This window comes from Salarias fasciatus, chromosome 4, assembly GCF_902148845.1.
Source record: "Salarias fasciatus chromosome 4, fSalaFa1.1, whole genome shotgun sequence".
NCBI lineage: Eukaryota > Metazoa > Chordata > Actinopteri > Blenniiformes > Blenniidae > Salarias > Salarias fasciatus.
The window spans coordinates 19,889,443-19,904,350 of NC_043748.1; the positions used below are offsets into that span (position 1 = coordinate 19,889,443).

Consider the following 14,908-nt stretch of genomic DNA (forward strand, 5'->3'; position numbering starts at 1 on the left):
CATTGTCTGTGGTTACGTTACTTTCTGTAATACATGTGGGACAGTCGTGGTTGCTTCATAGTCTGTAATGAATATGGGGCAGTCCATTGTCTGTAGTTACCTCACTGTCTGTAATACATGTGGGATAGTCCGTAGTCTGTGGTTACTTCACTGTCTGTAATGAATGTGGGACAGTCCACTGTTTGTGGTTACTTCACCATCTGTGACAATCGTGGGACAGTCCATTATCTGTTGTCGCATTACTTTCTGAAATACATGTGGGACAGTCCATTGCCAATGGTTACTTCACTGTCTGTAATAAATGTGGGACAGTCCATTGCCTTTGGACAGAAAGCTCATTTTGTCTTTTTTTTTCCAACAGCGATGCTGACTGTGATGTTGCGATGGTTTTACAGGAACTTGTGAATCGGAGGACGATCTGGAGTAAAAACATCGTCATGTTCATCGTTGTGTATGCGTAACATTCGGCCATCTTGGATTTGCGTCTCCATCGGCGGCGGTACAAAGTTTATGTTGGTGGTGAACGATTTCAGGAGCAGCATCTCAGCTTCAGCAGAGCTGAAAACTTCTTTTTTGGCATCAAAACATGAAAACCACATCCACGGTTTCTCCATCGCCCCCTGGTGGCACGGAGACTCATCAGAGATAATCCCTTTTTTCCATGGAGATGTCTGTTGTCATGGCGACAGAAGAGCCTGGATGGGAGGGATGAGGAGGAGATAAGCTGCTGCCACATGACGGTCTGAGGTGGGGCGTTGGGAGGTGGAGGTTGGCATGCTCATCGTGCAGCAGGAAACAACAGCAAAGAAACAGGAAACTGTTTTTTTTTTTTTTTTTCATTTTCAGGTGCTTCAGAGATGTGACGTTCAGAGTCGGGCGGGGAGTGGAGCTCCGATCAGGACTTCAGGATCACTGCAAGGAGACAAAGACAAGTTTATACATCCTGAATGATCGTTGGAGGAACGTTCATCTTAAAATGATTTAACTCACGTCCCCAGTTGAGCGCGATAGCGGCCGCGATGATGGCGATCCCTCCTAAGATGGAGACGACGGACAGAATCATGGCGTTGCGGCCCAGACGGCGGGCGCCGTCCACATTCCCCTGCTGCAGGCTGTTTCTGGACTGAACACAATGAAGGACCCAGAGTTGAGTTGGACCGTGAAACCCTCTGTAACGTGACGGCGGTCTGAAGACGCTGTGATCGTGGTCTGACGTACCATGACGGAGAAGGTGAGGGCGACGATGTTGATGGGCCAAAGGGGGCAGAAGCAGGACAGGATGGCGAGGAGCAGGTAGTCTCGGGGCTTGGAGCCGTCCGCGGCCGCCTCCGTGATGGCGCTGGGCCGGCGGGTGAGCGAGGGCCTGGGCGAGCCCGCCGCCATGGAGCCGGACCGGCTGCCCGTGCGGGGCCGTCCGTTGGCGTGACCGCCGCCCGGCTTGGCCCCCAGCATGGGCGACACGGCGGCGGCCGTGGGGGACGAGTCGGCCATTCCCGGAGCGGCGCCGTTACCTGTGAGAAGAGTCAGACCGGTGAGCGGCTGCCAGACGAGCGTCAGCGCGAGGCGGGACGCGGCGCGACGGGTTTACTTGTGTCCGCGGCGTCGCCGATCACCGTCAGGTGGTCCATGCCGTGCCCCTCCTCGGCGCCGTCCCCCGGGATCGCGTGCTCGGAGCTCGGCGGCTGAGAGGTCACGGCGGAGTCTGCGTCCACGTGCGTGCTGATTGGCTGAGGCTCCTCCATGCTGGTGGGCTGCTGGCTGGCCGCCATGATGCTGAACAGATGAGGCTGAGTGTGGAAACGATGCTGGGAGCGGGACTCTCTGTGGAACAAACGGTTACATTTCAGGCACTCTCACCGGTAAACTTCTGTTCTGGACGGACCTTTAGCAAGCAGCTGCTTTTAGCTGTGACGTCTCATTTCAGAAACTTGGATTTTAGTGTCCTATTAGTGTTTCAGTTCAGCCATTTCACAAGTGACAAATCGTCTGGCTGAAATGACTGGAATGAGCTGGAGGCAGTGGGAATTGTCTGCTCGGTGGAAAATATGGGGATATTTGCTTTTCTCGGAGAAAGCTGATCTCTGGGAGGCTGACGACCGTTAAACCTGCTGAGCATACAGAGGAGGATCCTGTTTCTGAAGCAACCTTCAAACCTCGCCTCCCCCGTTCTGAGAAACACGCTCGCTCCAGCCTTCGGAGTGTGAACGGAAATTCGACCCTTTATATTTCTGAGAATGTGCTGATAGCGACGACCTGCAGACGTCTGTGAGATTCTGTTTCTGACGGCGCAGCACAAAACGGAGCTGGAGGTTTTCATGAGAGCCACGGTGGATCGGCTACCTATCAGGAGTGCTCCGTATGTAAACGCTGCAATGGATGATGGATGAACCCTGCTTTTACCAACACAGCATTTACCAGCACTGTCTTTAGCAACGAGTTTACAAATGACACCAGCTCTGAAAACAAACTAATGGATTGTGTAGTTTTTCTGTGCTTTTAATTAACTTTCGACTGGAAAATAATAATTTTCCTTTGAGAGGATCTATTTCCTCAAAGTGAGTGTGGGTTGAATTACAGGCTGCTTGGCTGGTACACATGTTTAAACTCCTGCGGTGACTTTCAGAGCTCCTTTCCTCCCACACAGAAACCTCTGAGTCATTCAGCCCACGGAGAAGCTGTGAGGCTGAAGCGAGCCGCAGCTCCGAGGACGCTTCACCAGCCTCCAGCGACACCTGAACGCACCTCCAGGCCCGCTCGTGTGGGACCTCATTCCCAGCTCTACCTGCTGTACGCGGAAGCATGTTCCCATTGCCGTACAAGAGACAGAAATACATCTTCACAGCAAGACACCGAGAACTTAAATCAGCCTGAAAAACACAAAATCCTGGAAACCCACCGAACCCTAACGTCCTGACGCCATCGAACCCGAGTGTCTGTTTTCACTTTCTTGATATTTTCTTTCCTTTCTTTACTCTTGTCAGGTCTCTCTCTCTTCTTCGCTCCGCCAGTCCTCCTGTTTTATTTTCTCCTCCACAGCTGAGGGGATGATGTCTTGACTTCCAGCCCCCTCATGTCTCCCTCCCCTGTGTATACAGCCTCATCCTGTCAGTAGTCTGTGCCACTTCATCTTGTTTCTTGCAAATGCACCAGCTTTTTTTTCTTGTGTGTGTGTTTGCGTGTGTGTTTTATATACTTTCAGTTACCTTTATGTATTTGGACTTTTTCCCGTTACCTATTTTTTGCTTTCGTTCTCACGGATTTGAACTTTTGCCCTAACATCGAGCCTCTGCCCGTCTGACCTGCTCCGTGACAGTGGACGGAAGAATGCCGTCCTGAGTTCAACCCTGCGTGCGAGTCGTGCTCTTGAGCCAGACTCTCGTTCTGCTCTGGAAACACTCAGCACCAAGAGAACCAGAGGAGCATTTTACAGGATCTGAAGAAATTTGCTGGTCGCAGTGAGAGTTCTCAGACATCCATAATAAATCATGCGGTGCACCTCAGCGAGCGGCGGAGCAGCTTCTGATGTTCTCTGCAGCTCAGAGACCAGCCGAGACGAGACAGCAGTGACCGTTTCTCCAATTCCTGCTCTTCAACTGCCTCAATCCCTCGATCCACTGGTCTTCGTTTTAAACCGTTGGCTCCTAAACGAACAAATCCAAATCATGTTCATAATCTTTCACCCGTCAGACGGAACAAAAGCTCATAAGATCTCATCGCTCACTGATGCTATCAGGTTTGTGAGACTCACTGCCAGGGCCTCCACTTCTTTTCACTCATGGACGACTAAAAGAATACTGATCACAAATCATCCCACCATCTTCTTTCCGAGGATGAAAACAGCAAGTCTTTGCAGCCGTGCATCGACGACGGACTCAATGAAATCCCCATCAAAAACATCCAGTTAATCTCTTCAGAGCGTCTCTGTACTGATTGAGCTTGATATCCAGAACGTCTCAGACCTCATGAACAATCCGGAGGGGATGAGTGGGAAACGGCCTTCGACACATCCATCAGACACTTTGATGAACTGATGATGACTTTTTGGGTTAAGCCAACATCAATTCCCTCTTCTAAAATGTGGGTGTGGCGGCGGGGCGTGGTCAGAGGGAGAGGGGGGGGAGCTGACCAAGCTGGAGAGAGGAGAGTGTGGGAGGATGGTCGCTCTCAGGTGTGAGTCGTTCGTCATCTCCTCCTCCTCCTCCTCCTCCTCCTCCCTCTCCCAGGGCTTTAAAAGCTGCTCCAGGAGGACCCACAGGTTTCATGAGTGGATGGAGGCAGACGTCCGGGCGACGGTCTGAAGAGTTTATACTGTCGAGCGGACAGGGTTTTTGTGCGCCGCCTGGAGGGAGGCCGAGCAGGCTCCACAGGCAGGTTGCTTTTTGAGTTTTGAGTTGAATAAAGTCATGGAAATCTTCACCTGGGGGGGAACATGTCACTGTAATCTTCTGGACCAACTGCAAGAACCTTGAATATCCGTCCTGTCTGTGGTTTGTGGGCCCAACAGTCTTATTGTTGCTGAACGGGTCCCGTCCGGTCTCATGTCCTGCCGCTCCCTCTGTGTCGAGGACCGATGCTTCTCGTGTCCAGGAACCAACATACGTCTCTGCTGGCCCCACCTATGCCTGCAAATTGATTTCACGCCCCCCTCCATCTGGTCTCCTTCATCCTCTTCCTGGAACTCCTCATTCATGGCTCAATATCTTCCCGGATTTCCTCGCTGGTTTTCCAGAGTCCAAAGGCGATGGCTCCATGTTGACAGATTTCCCAAACTGGCTCATTTTATCTTGCAGTCTAGGCGGCTTGTGGCCAATGAAATGAGAGACAGTGTGTTATGCTGTGTTTCACCTTCATGGATTTCTTAAGGACATGCCCTCTGACCGTGTTCTTCAGTTCATGTCTCACTTCCAGGAGGGTTTTTTTTTTTTTTTTTTTCACTGTGAGGTTATCTTCAGGATACCATCCTGGATCCAGTGGAAGGATGGTGCACATGAGCCGAACGTCCTGCTGCATCTCTTCATCCAGACCGAATACTGAATGTGCATTTCCTTTGTCGTATTTCACCTCTGGACCCCCTCTGGTTCCAGGTATCTGCTCCTCCTGCTCGAAGACATCGCGATTCTTCCTCTGTTGTTTTTTTGACTGTTGCCTGTTTCCTAATTTAGTTTTGCTCCCATCTGGTCTGTTTGTGCTTTTACTGTGATTATCTACTTGTCCTTGAATCGACTGGGGATGATAAAGAAATCAGTGTTATCTGAAGTCATGCTCCTGCATCCTTAATTCGTGTGCCATTACGGGGTTTTTTTTGTGTGTGTTTCTGGATACTTTTACCACTACTATTATTTTAGATTTTTATATTTTCTTTTTCCTAGTTTTTGGGAACTACTTGATTCTTTTTTTAAATTATTATTATTATTATTATTATTCTTGTTTTTTGAACCTTCACTCAGTGTCAAAGCCCCGCAGGATCACTTCGGGGTCTAAACCTGGGAGGAAGACCTGTTGTTGCTTTGTTTTCCTATGATCAAGCCAGATTGGAACTCTCAGAGGGGAGAAGGCCGGAAGAGACGACCATTATCTCCATCAGGCTGTTGTTTTGAGACGAGCCGAGTCTGTAATGACTCCACGCTCTGATGATGTTTGTTTCATACACCATCAGCCTGATGATCCAGAGCTGTCATTAAAGGGCGGATCACGGGGCTTTCATTCGTTAGAGAGAGAAACAGAAAGAAAAGCTCCAAACTTCAGCCTGGGTGCCAGGGTTTCATGTTTTATTTAGAGCTGCACGATAAAAATAAAGTCCCGAGGCTGAAAAAAGATCTATTTTTGATGAACTTAACTGTTTCTTTTTGGGATAAATCGTGTTTGGGGTGCCAAGCGTCGCTGCTCGCCTCAAGGGACCAGAGCCGGTTCCTCTTTTCTGGTTTTTCACGTTTATTTGTTCATGTTTTGCTGGTTGTTTTTGGTCTCTCTTAGTTTATTTTCCTTGATAATTACAAAATCAAGAACATCATGCAAAACCCTGCAATTATCTGGTCAATTATCTGTAATAGTTTGTTTTGGGCAAAAGGAGAAATCTAATTCCTCACTCTATAAATTGAGGTTATTTCTTTGGTGAAGCATCATGTGACTGAAGAAGTTGTGAACTAAATCTGAGTTGAATTAAATGAGCACATCGACAAAGAGGCACCTCAACAAATGGAAAGAAAAATTCACTGTTAACGTAAAAATGTAAATGTTATTTTCTCTTATCTAAATTCAAAATGAAAACCAAAATCCACTTCCTGGTGATTTTCGTCACTGTGACCCGCTGCAGGCTAACATTGTTATCGTCCAGCTACTGAGCATGTGCAGAAGAGCTGTTTACCACGGCCGAGGTGTGCGCTGAGCAGTAGAAAAGTTGCGTCTTTCCGCCTTTACGCTTCCTACGTTGCTGCTGCCATTATCACAACCACCACTAGAGGGAGACACTCATCTGCTCGTCAGGCTTTAGCTGACTGGCCGATTCTACACTGATGTTAAAAGTCATTCATAACATTCAAGTCAGCTTGACTAATTTTATGTGAGCTGATGAATCAGTTTTACTCCAAATCCACTCATTTCACCAGAATTTATATCTCAGATAGACAATTTGTTTAATCATCGATAGATTTTCTGGTTTTATCTCCACCTTTGCTCTGAAGATTGATGTGTTTCCATCGATTTTCCAGCTTCAGATCTTTGTCGATTTTGTCTGTTAGCTGTGAAACGTCGATCAGACAAATCGATGACGACTCTGTGGTTTGATTACTTTGCTCACACTGCGAGCGTCTTCACAGATCTCCTCGGCGGCGGACTGAAACCTGGACCACCGCCATGTTTTATACATAATTAATCAGCACACATGAACGCGGCGAGTCACCCACAAGACAAATGCAGCAAAAAGCTTCGGCGGAGACACACAAAAGGAGGCGACACACCCACCAACAGCCGACACATGTTCATCTCACCTGCTGCTACTCCAGAGGATGCTGCAGGGTGAGGCTCATCGTGTCTCTGCAGGGGGTCCGGCAGGAGGTCCCAGACGCCAAGCCGGGCAGCGGGGAGAGAGGAGGAGCGAGGAGCGGTGGAGGAGATGAGGAGGAGGTGAGGAGGAGGAGGAGGAGGAGGAGGAGGAGGTGAGGAGAGTCGAGGTGAAGAAATGGAGGAGACGGCGTTGGGCTGCTTTCACTGAGAAGATGTGATGCAGAGAGACGCTGCAGCAGCTCCACCGCAAGGAGGAGAGGGAGGGGCCTGAGTGTGTGTGTGTGTGTGTGTGTGTGTGTGTGTGTGTGTGTGTGTGTGTGTGTGTGTGTGTGTGTGTGTGTGTGTGTGTGTGTGTGTGTGTGAAGCTGATTCAGGTAAAAAGCACTGAAATAGCTTCCAGAATAAAAGCACTAGAACCTTCCTGAATTACAAGCGAATCAGCCAATGAGCTGCTGACTCTGGTTACCACGGCGATTCCAGAGATTGAGTCTCACTATGGACAGAGTGTGAAAAGGAAAAAGGAGGCAAACCGGTGAGCAGTGTTCAGATATCTTCCAGGCTCTGTTTTTACGACGGCGTTTCAAGTTAAAACGCATCGTTTGTGTTTTTGTTCTCAAAGTTTCTCATTTGAAGGGCAACATTTTGAAAACTGTGTCTGTTTACATGGAAACGGCAGAAACACTGATGTAGCTCGCATGTCGGGTCGCTGGTGGGTGACCCTAACACACACGACAAAGGTGCCTCTATTTTGAAAGGGAGTGTCGCTACGTGTGCAGTGAATTGTGGGTAACTTTCCTGCTGCTGTGTTAGTGCTGACTGAGCAGAATCTGAGAGATGCTGCAGGATGCAGCAGTGCAGCTCAAACAGATGTTATTCACACACACACACACTCACACACACACACACACACACACACACACACACACACACACACACACACATCTGTCACTCTAAGCTGGATAAAGCGGTGCAGCAGCTCTGGATTAATCCAGTCTAATCCGGAAAAGAAGCAGCTCACACATTAATAGTGGAAGACGAGTTTTAAGAGCCAGCCACTTTGATCCCGTTCAGACTGAGGGAAGGAGGGACGCTGGATGAACAGAGGTATTGTTATCGATGCACTGATCAGCCACAACATTATGACCACCTGGATGACAGTGTCGGTCCCTTCCATCCATCCATGATGGAACATTCATGACCTTTAATGCAGTTTTCTGTAAAGATCTGAAACATTTGACCACTGAACATTCACACATTAAAAACGTGACATATTTCCATGTTTTCCCTCCATGGAGCGTCGGCGCTACATCCCGAGCGCTGCACATGGAGGCGCTGTTCACATGTCAGCGTTTTCAAGTAAAAACACAAAACTTTTGAACTGTTTTGGCTTTCTGTTTCCACAGACATGGAGCTCGGAGTCACTGCAAAATGCCGTTTTTTTTAAAGATGGCTCCTAAGGTGGAACTATCAGAAAACACTCTGTGGAAACAATGGAAAAAGCTACTATATTTAAACACTGCTGCTGCACAAGTTCAGATGGACAATAAGTACAGTGTTTGTCTGAGAGCTCCCGACAGCTGAAGGCTTGGAAACATTTAATATCATTTGATATCAGACCTCGACAAGAATTAAAAACCCCAAGAGAGTAAACTTAAGCTATTTTGCAAAAAGGAAACATGTGAAAAGAAACCAAACTGAAAACCAGCCACCATTAGATCAAACCTACAGCATCAGGGGAAAGAGCTTCGAATCCCCTCAGCCCTCTGTTCTCCAGGAGCGCCGCACATGCAATGCTCCTGTCAGCGAACACACACACACACACACACACACACACACACACACACACACACACACACACACACACACACACACACACACACACACACACACACACACACACACACACACACACACACACACTGCAGCACCGTCTGTCGGAGGGTGGAGGACCTGCATATTTACAACTACATTCAACTGAAAAAAAATAATAATCCGTGTCTGCACCACTGATACATAAACACACAATTATATCACTAAAGAAGATTAATTGATCTATTATATAATTAAAAATTAATTAAAAATCACACTTCACATGCAGCCACTGCAGACAGAACAGAATGCATAAAATAAAAAAAAAAAAAAAAAACAAAACAAACTCTAAAGAGACAGAAATGTCACAATCATCTACATGCTTCATAAAACACCAAATCCACTGAAGCAACGGCACCACCTCTGTTATTCCACATTATATTATTATTAATAATAAGTATAGTTGTCTTTAATCTTAATTATTATAATTATCTCAATTATGGCTTTTGAGATTTCCTCCTCTGGCTGTTCTCATCTCAAACATGACAGCAAATTAAGATTATCATGATACCACATAATCAGACAGTTTCTCATTAAACCCACTGAAAACAGTGTGAAATGAACCGTTGCTGTTTGCCAGCGGTTTGCTCATTATGTTGGTAATACTGATTTGCGTGTTTCATTGTAAATTCGTATCTTCTTCATCTTTTTAAATATTGTTAATATTTCCATTTCTATTGCTTCTCGATGTTCTTACTCTCAGATCATTTGAGCTGCTGTGATGACTGAATTTCCCCGTGTGGGATGAATGATGTCTGATCTGATTTCATCAGATATTATCTGGATGGATGGATCCTCAACAATGCTCTTTTCTGAAGCAGCGAGACATACTATTCATGCTTTTTATTAAATTAGGTACCTAATTTCCCAGCAGTCTCTGTGGTCGGTGTGCTCAGGCACAGTTTGGCCCCCTGGTCGCCAAGATGAAATTTTTCTCTCGATTATTAAAGCCGCGCCTCCACAATATATTAAATTGGACTGAATTCAGTTTCACGGTCATAATAGGAACAGAGTCTTCTGAAGGCAGCGAGAGGAGAGATGTAATGAGAATGTGGATGTATGGACTCGAGGGAGACAAAGGATGCTGAGCGTTGTAAAGAAACTCTCTCAGTAGCGTAAACATACAGCTAAAGCACTCAGAAAATGCTCCCCTGAAACATCTCCTGGTCTTTATTTGGTCTAAGATCTTTAAAATCTAGATCTTGTCTTGGGATGCTCTGGCGTTGGTCTAGACCTGGTCTTGGCTTTTGAAAGTCTTGGTCTGCTCTTGGTCTTTACTTCAGGGTTAGATGGTTCTACATTTACAAACTCTTTAGTAAAATGATTGTAGATGGAGCATGTCAGCTTTTATTATGAAAGTCTAGTCTTGGCTAGACGCTTCCTGTAACCAAGTTTATAGCTTTTATTATGAATTACTAGTCCTGGCAGCGCGCTTCCGGTCCCGGGGGCTTCTGGCTTTTATTGTGAAGTGCCAGCGCCGAGTCCACGCTTCCGGTCCCGGCGGTTTGTTGTTTGTTGTCTCGTCCCGGTTTTCTCCTGTCTGCAGCCTGAAAATGAGCAAACTGCGGCTGCTGCACGCCTACCTGACGGAGCGGCTGACGGTGCTGGTGAAGGAGGTGCTGGACGTGGTGGAGGACACCGTGACCGAGTACCGGGAGGAGACGGCCCGCACCAAGCGCGAGAACGAGAGCCTGCGGAGGCAGCTGCGGGACATCCTGCTGCTGGAGGCCGAGACCGAGTGGCTGAGTAAGGCCGAGCTAGCCGGCTCCAGCGCCGCTCCAGACTCCGCTCACATCTCAGCCGCTTTAACACAACACCGAGATTTTTACTTAAAAACACCGCTAGTCTTAGATTTTAAACTTCCAGCGTGTTTGTAGCGACACGTTTTTAAATTCGGCCTCAGTCTAAATAACGCAAATTGTTGTATTTTCAAAGAAAAGACGGGTTTTGCCGTCTTGCCCATCATTTCGAATTTCGGGCCACTGATCCCGTCTTAGCCGCGGACAGGGAGGTTTTTAACTCCTAACACATTTACGGATCTGCTTATTTCTCTCTCACATCCGCCGATGTGTGCTTTGAAGTTTAACACTACTGACATATTTTGTAATAAACAGTCATAATAACTTTATAACACACATCCAAGTGTAGAACCTTAAATCGGAGGATTCCGGACGGCGTTTGGCATGATTCGCTTTTTGATGCACTTCAGTGTAAATTAATCTTTAAATAGATCAGTACTGTCAGACGTGTGCATCAGAAGTAAATTCAAGCTGTTACAGGATTTGAACTAACAACCAATTCGATTGATTATTATTATCATCATTGAAGTTTATAACAAATTACTTACAAATTAGTTTTATTGTACATGGCGAACCTGCTTCTTCACATTCATTTTAGTGTTTTAAAAAAGGTCTCCAGCTGTTATGCTGGGAAATAATTTCTGAGGTTAAAAACATGAAAGAAATTTAAGTGTTTACAGGATAATCAATTATTATTAACTTTCTCTCTTCAACTTCAGTTCAGAGTTTTTGGGATTAATTGTTTTCATGTTTTTTTGCTGAGGGATTTTTCAGCAGGTGCATTTACATCAGTTTCAGATTAATTTCATTCATCTCAAATACGACTCAATAGTAACAAAAAAATGTAAACTAAACTGGAGATGAGTTAAATTAAATTTATCTGCTGCTTTTTTTCACTGTTGACACTAAAGTAGCAGCTCAGATGATTTCTGTATTAACGAGTTTTCATTTAATTCCAGTTGTGAACTGGTTTCTGTAGCTGAACACGCTGCCCCTCCTCAGTCTGACTCCCAGGGTTTCGTGTCTTTCAGGATCCTCCCGGGCCACTCTGGGCTTTGTGGTCCCTCAGCAGTCTGAAGATGTGAGGCCCCGCTCCCAGGAGCCCGACTCCACCCTGAACCAGCCTCGACCTCCAGCCGGCAGGCTGACCCCGGAGCCGCCGCCGTCGGCGGAGAGCGAGGCGGCCCCGGGGCCCCTCCTCCTGCCCGACGACAAGAAGCCGCTGGCGGCCTGGGAGCCGCCTCTCCAACGCGAGCCGCCGCTGCAGGGCGACCCCCTGCCGCAGAGCGACCCCCTGCCCCCGCGCTCCTCCCCCTCCCGGGCGGAGGTCCCGGCCGCGGTGCAGGAGGACGCCCCGGCGCCGGCGCTCATCAAACCCGAGCCCGAGGAGTTCCGAGTGAGTGATGTGGAGGGAGCGGAGGACTCTGTGATGGCGCCGGCGGTCGGCGAGGAGTCGGCCTTCATGAGCAGAACCGAGGCGGAGCAGCCGCACGTGAACTCTGCTCCGGAGTCGCTGCCGCCCGACGATAATGCCGCCGTCGCCGCCGCCGCCATCGCCGGCTTCGTCCCCGAACTCGTGCACCGCTGCCCGCGCTGCGGCGAGGCGTTCGGCCAGGCCGCCGGCCTGCGGCTGCACCTGGAGCAGAAGAGGAAGACGTACGCCTGCGACTGGTGCTGCAAGTCGTTCGCCCAGTCGGCCGACCTGCGGCGGCACCTGCGCACGCACACGGGCGAGCGGCCGCACCGCTGCACCTTCTGCTCCAAGAGCTTCAGCCAGAGGGGCAACCTGCGGCGCCACCTGCGCATCCACACGGGCGAGCGGCCGTACAGCTGCCCCTTCTGCTGCCGCACCTTCAGCGACGGCGACACCATGAAGAAGCACAAGCGCACGCACTCCGGCGAGCGGCCGTTCCGCTGCGTTCAGTGCGCCAAGACGTTCACCAGCGGCAGCGGGCTGCAGATTCACCTCAAGAAGAACATGTGCTTTGTACCCAACGCCTGATGGCGAGACTTCTTGTTTCTGCTTCTTTTTCTGCAGCTGGACCCAGATCAGCGGCCCCACTGCTCCCTCTGGTGGTGCTCAGTGGTACTGCAGGCCGGTCGGCGCCTCAGTTGCGTTTCCATCAGTTCAGGCAATTAAAATGCATCTTTTTGCACCTTTAGCAGCCTTTTACCACCAAGGCTCTGAGCTTCATTCACTCCTCAGTACTGTGGAGGGAGCCGGCCAATCAGAGCGCAGGAGGAGGAGCTGTCGGGCCAGTCGTAGAGAAAGAAGAGACGACGGGCCGGTTGGAGTGCAGAAGAAGACAACGTACGGACAAACAGGAAAATGTGAAGGAGAAACGTCTCAAACATTTTGGTAGTGTTTTAGCCCCGCCCCCTACCCTTCGTCTGATTGGCTCGCACTCACACTGTTACGCTGAGCTGAACAGTCATCTCTTCTCACGTCTGAACTAATGGGAGCAGACTGAAACAGGGGGAGGGTTGATGCTTTGAAGGCAGCGCGAGGCGTTCGGGTCCTCAGGAACAGTGAAACGTCGGAGTGGAGGTGAAACTCAGACTAACTCTTTTGTTTTTTAGCGTGAATTTACTTCAGACTGACAGAACTGAATATCTCCCACAGATGTGCAGTAGCAGAGGCCACCTCTGAGTTACAGTGTTTAGGGTCTAAAACACTATTTAAATACATAATTAGCTGGTTACCACGGTGATTCTAATCGCCGCTGCCCTTGTTACCCCACCGCTCCAGGGAGCAGGACCCTGAGGTGGAGGAGGCCCTCTGCTGATCTCTGGGACGGCTGCTTTGGATTCTGTTGGGTTTTATTGTGATTCAGAGGAATAAAATGTGACTTTGAGCTCAATCAATCAATCAATCAATTTATTTTTGTATAGCCCAGTATCACAACAATAGTTGCCTCAGAGGGCTTCAAGATGTTACATTTGTCGGTAAAAGTAAAAACAGTGAATAAGCATAATGGTAATATGTCAATATTTACAGTAACGAGACAGAACGAAGCAACCACCGCCTTCGACCCTCACATCCGGCAAGAAAAAACTCCAAAAACCCAGTGGGAAAAGAAGAAATCTTGGGGAGAACCACAGTATGGAGGGATCCCTCTCCCAGGGACGGACAGCTTTGGCAACAGCTAGCATGAGACAATAAGAAGTAAAGCCTAGGACAATGTTGAGGACAGTTCGTTGGACGGTCCAGCACAAGAACCACGGATCCCAGCAGTAGAACCGAAGCCAGTCCACGGGCAGGACCGACAGGGGTGTCCTCCCGGTCCGGAGCTGTAGTCTGATTGGTTATGATTGAGGAACGCATGAAGGAGCCGATCGGCTCTGACGACGCCCCACTCCAGACTGCAGCGGGATGTTTGACGTTTAAGAAGAAAGCCAAACACAATTTTAAGATTTTTCTTCAAGTTTCTACTTCAATCTGACAAAATATAAAATGTAGGAAAGAACAGTGGCTGAGTTCAAAGTAAGTTTGAGGAGAATTACAAAGTCACTAAATATTCTGTTTCATGATACAAATGAAAGCTCAGTATTTCCAGAAAAAGCAAGTTTTGTCCAGAGGACAGTGAATGCATCATGAGAAACTGACCTGCAGCTCCACTTCCTGTTTCCTGACACGGTAACGGCACAGGTCGACTAATAAAGTCAACATGGAATTAATTAATTCACTCAGGTTTTAAGTTTATTTAAAGAAAACTTGTCCACACTCCCCTGGTGAGACGTTCAAGTTCTGCAGGATTTCCTCAAATCCAAATTAAACACAGGGTTTAGGAGCAGTTCCAGCAGGACAGACTGATCCCTGAAAACTTCAATTTTCTGGAAAGCCTGTTTCTGTGTTTAAAATGTTCAACCAAAATCAAACCATGTTCTCAGGCACTTGTTTCTAAATCCAGCTTATTTATTTAGCAATCTGAAAATATTCCATTTCAGGACTTCAAACAGGTTTGCTGTCTTGTCACAAACTGACTCACTCGAACTTTGTTCATGCAGGTTACATTACAATTTATATTAAGGTTGATACAAATATGAGAAGATAAAGTCATGAATAAACAAACTGGAAGAGCAGAATGGAGGTAAAAAAAAGAATTTCCATAAAGAAACTTGAACAAAGATAAAATGTGAATAACAAGCTGATGTTAGAGGAGATGAAGCAACATTTAAACACAAAATATTTAATATGACAAAGGAAAAATTCAGCTGATGATGGAAGTGAGACTGAG

At 47.8% G+C, this 14,908-nt stretch overlaps 2 protein-coding genes across 2 annotated transcripts; one reads left to right on the top strand and one right to left on the bottom strand.

Moving 5' to 3' along the window:
* Positions 1–838: 838 nt before the first annotated feature.
* Positions 839–7,296, bottom strand: LOC115386622 (trafficking regulator of GLUT4 1). Its single transcript, XM_030089025.1, has 5 exons — positions 6,987–7,296; positions 1,589–1,821; positions 1,219–1,511; positions 991–1,123; positions 839–912 (listed from the first exon to the last, which is right to left on the bottom strand). The coding sequence occupies exons 2-5, from the start codon at positions 1,767–1,769 to the stop codon at positions 896–898; spliced, it is 624 nt and encodes a 207-aa protein (XP_029944885.1). The 5' UTR covers positions 1,770–1,821; positions 6,987–7,296; the 3' UTR covers positions 839–895.
* A 3,069-nt stretch (positions 7,297–10,365) lies between these two features.
* LOC115386601 (zinc finger protein 358-like) lies at positions 10,366–13,522 on the top strand. Its single transcript, XM_030088992.1, has 2 exons — positions 10,366–10,617; positions 11,702–13,522. Exons 1-2 carry the CDS (start codon positions 10,425–10,427, stop codon positions 12,670–12,672), a joined length of 1,164 nt encoding a protein of 387 aa, XP_029944852.1. The 5' UTR covers positions 10,366–10,424; the 3' UTR covers positions 12,673–13,522.
* The last annotated feature ends 1,386 nt before the right edge of the window (positions 13,523–14,908 follow it).

What these genes read in the sequence shown, in the direction of transcription:
- LOC115386622 (XM_030089025.1), bottom strand. Translation starts at nt 1,769, where the DNA reads ATGGCGGCCAGCCAGCAGCCCACCAGCATGGAGGAGCCTCAGCCAATC. An exon ending in CGGCGACGCCGCGGACACAA is followed by an intron (nt 1,512 to 1,588) that starts GTAAACCCGTCG and finishes CTCTTCTCACAG; the next exon opens with GTAACGGCGCCGCTCCGGGA. An exon ending in CCCTCACCTTCTCCGTCATG is followed by an intron (nt 1,124 to 1,218) that starts GTACGTCAGACC and finishes CATTGTGTTCAG; the next exon opens with TCCAGAAACAGCCTGCAGCA.
- LOC115386601 (XM_030088992.1), top strand. Translation starts at nt 10,425, where the DNA reads ATGAGCAAACTGCGGCTGCTGCACGCCTACCTGACGGAGCGGCTGACG. An exon ending in GGCCGAGACCGAGTGGCTGA is followed by an intron (nt 10,618 to 11,701) that starts GTAAGGCCGAGC and finishes CGTGTCTTTCAG; the next exon opens with GATCCTCCCGGGCCACTCTG.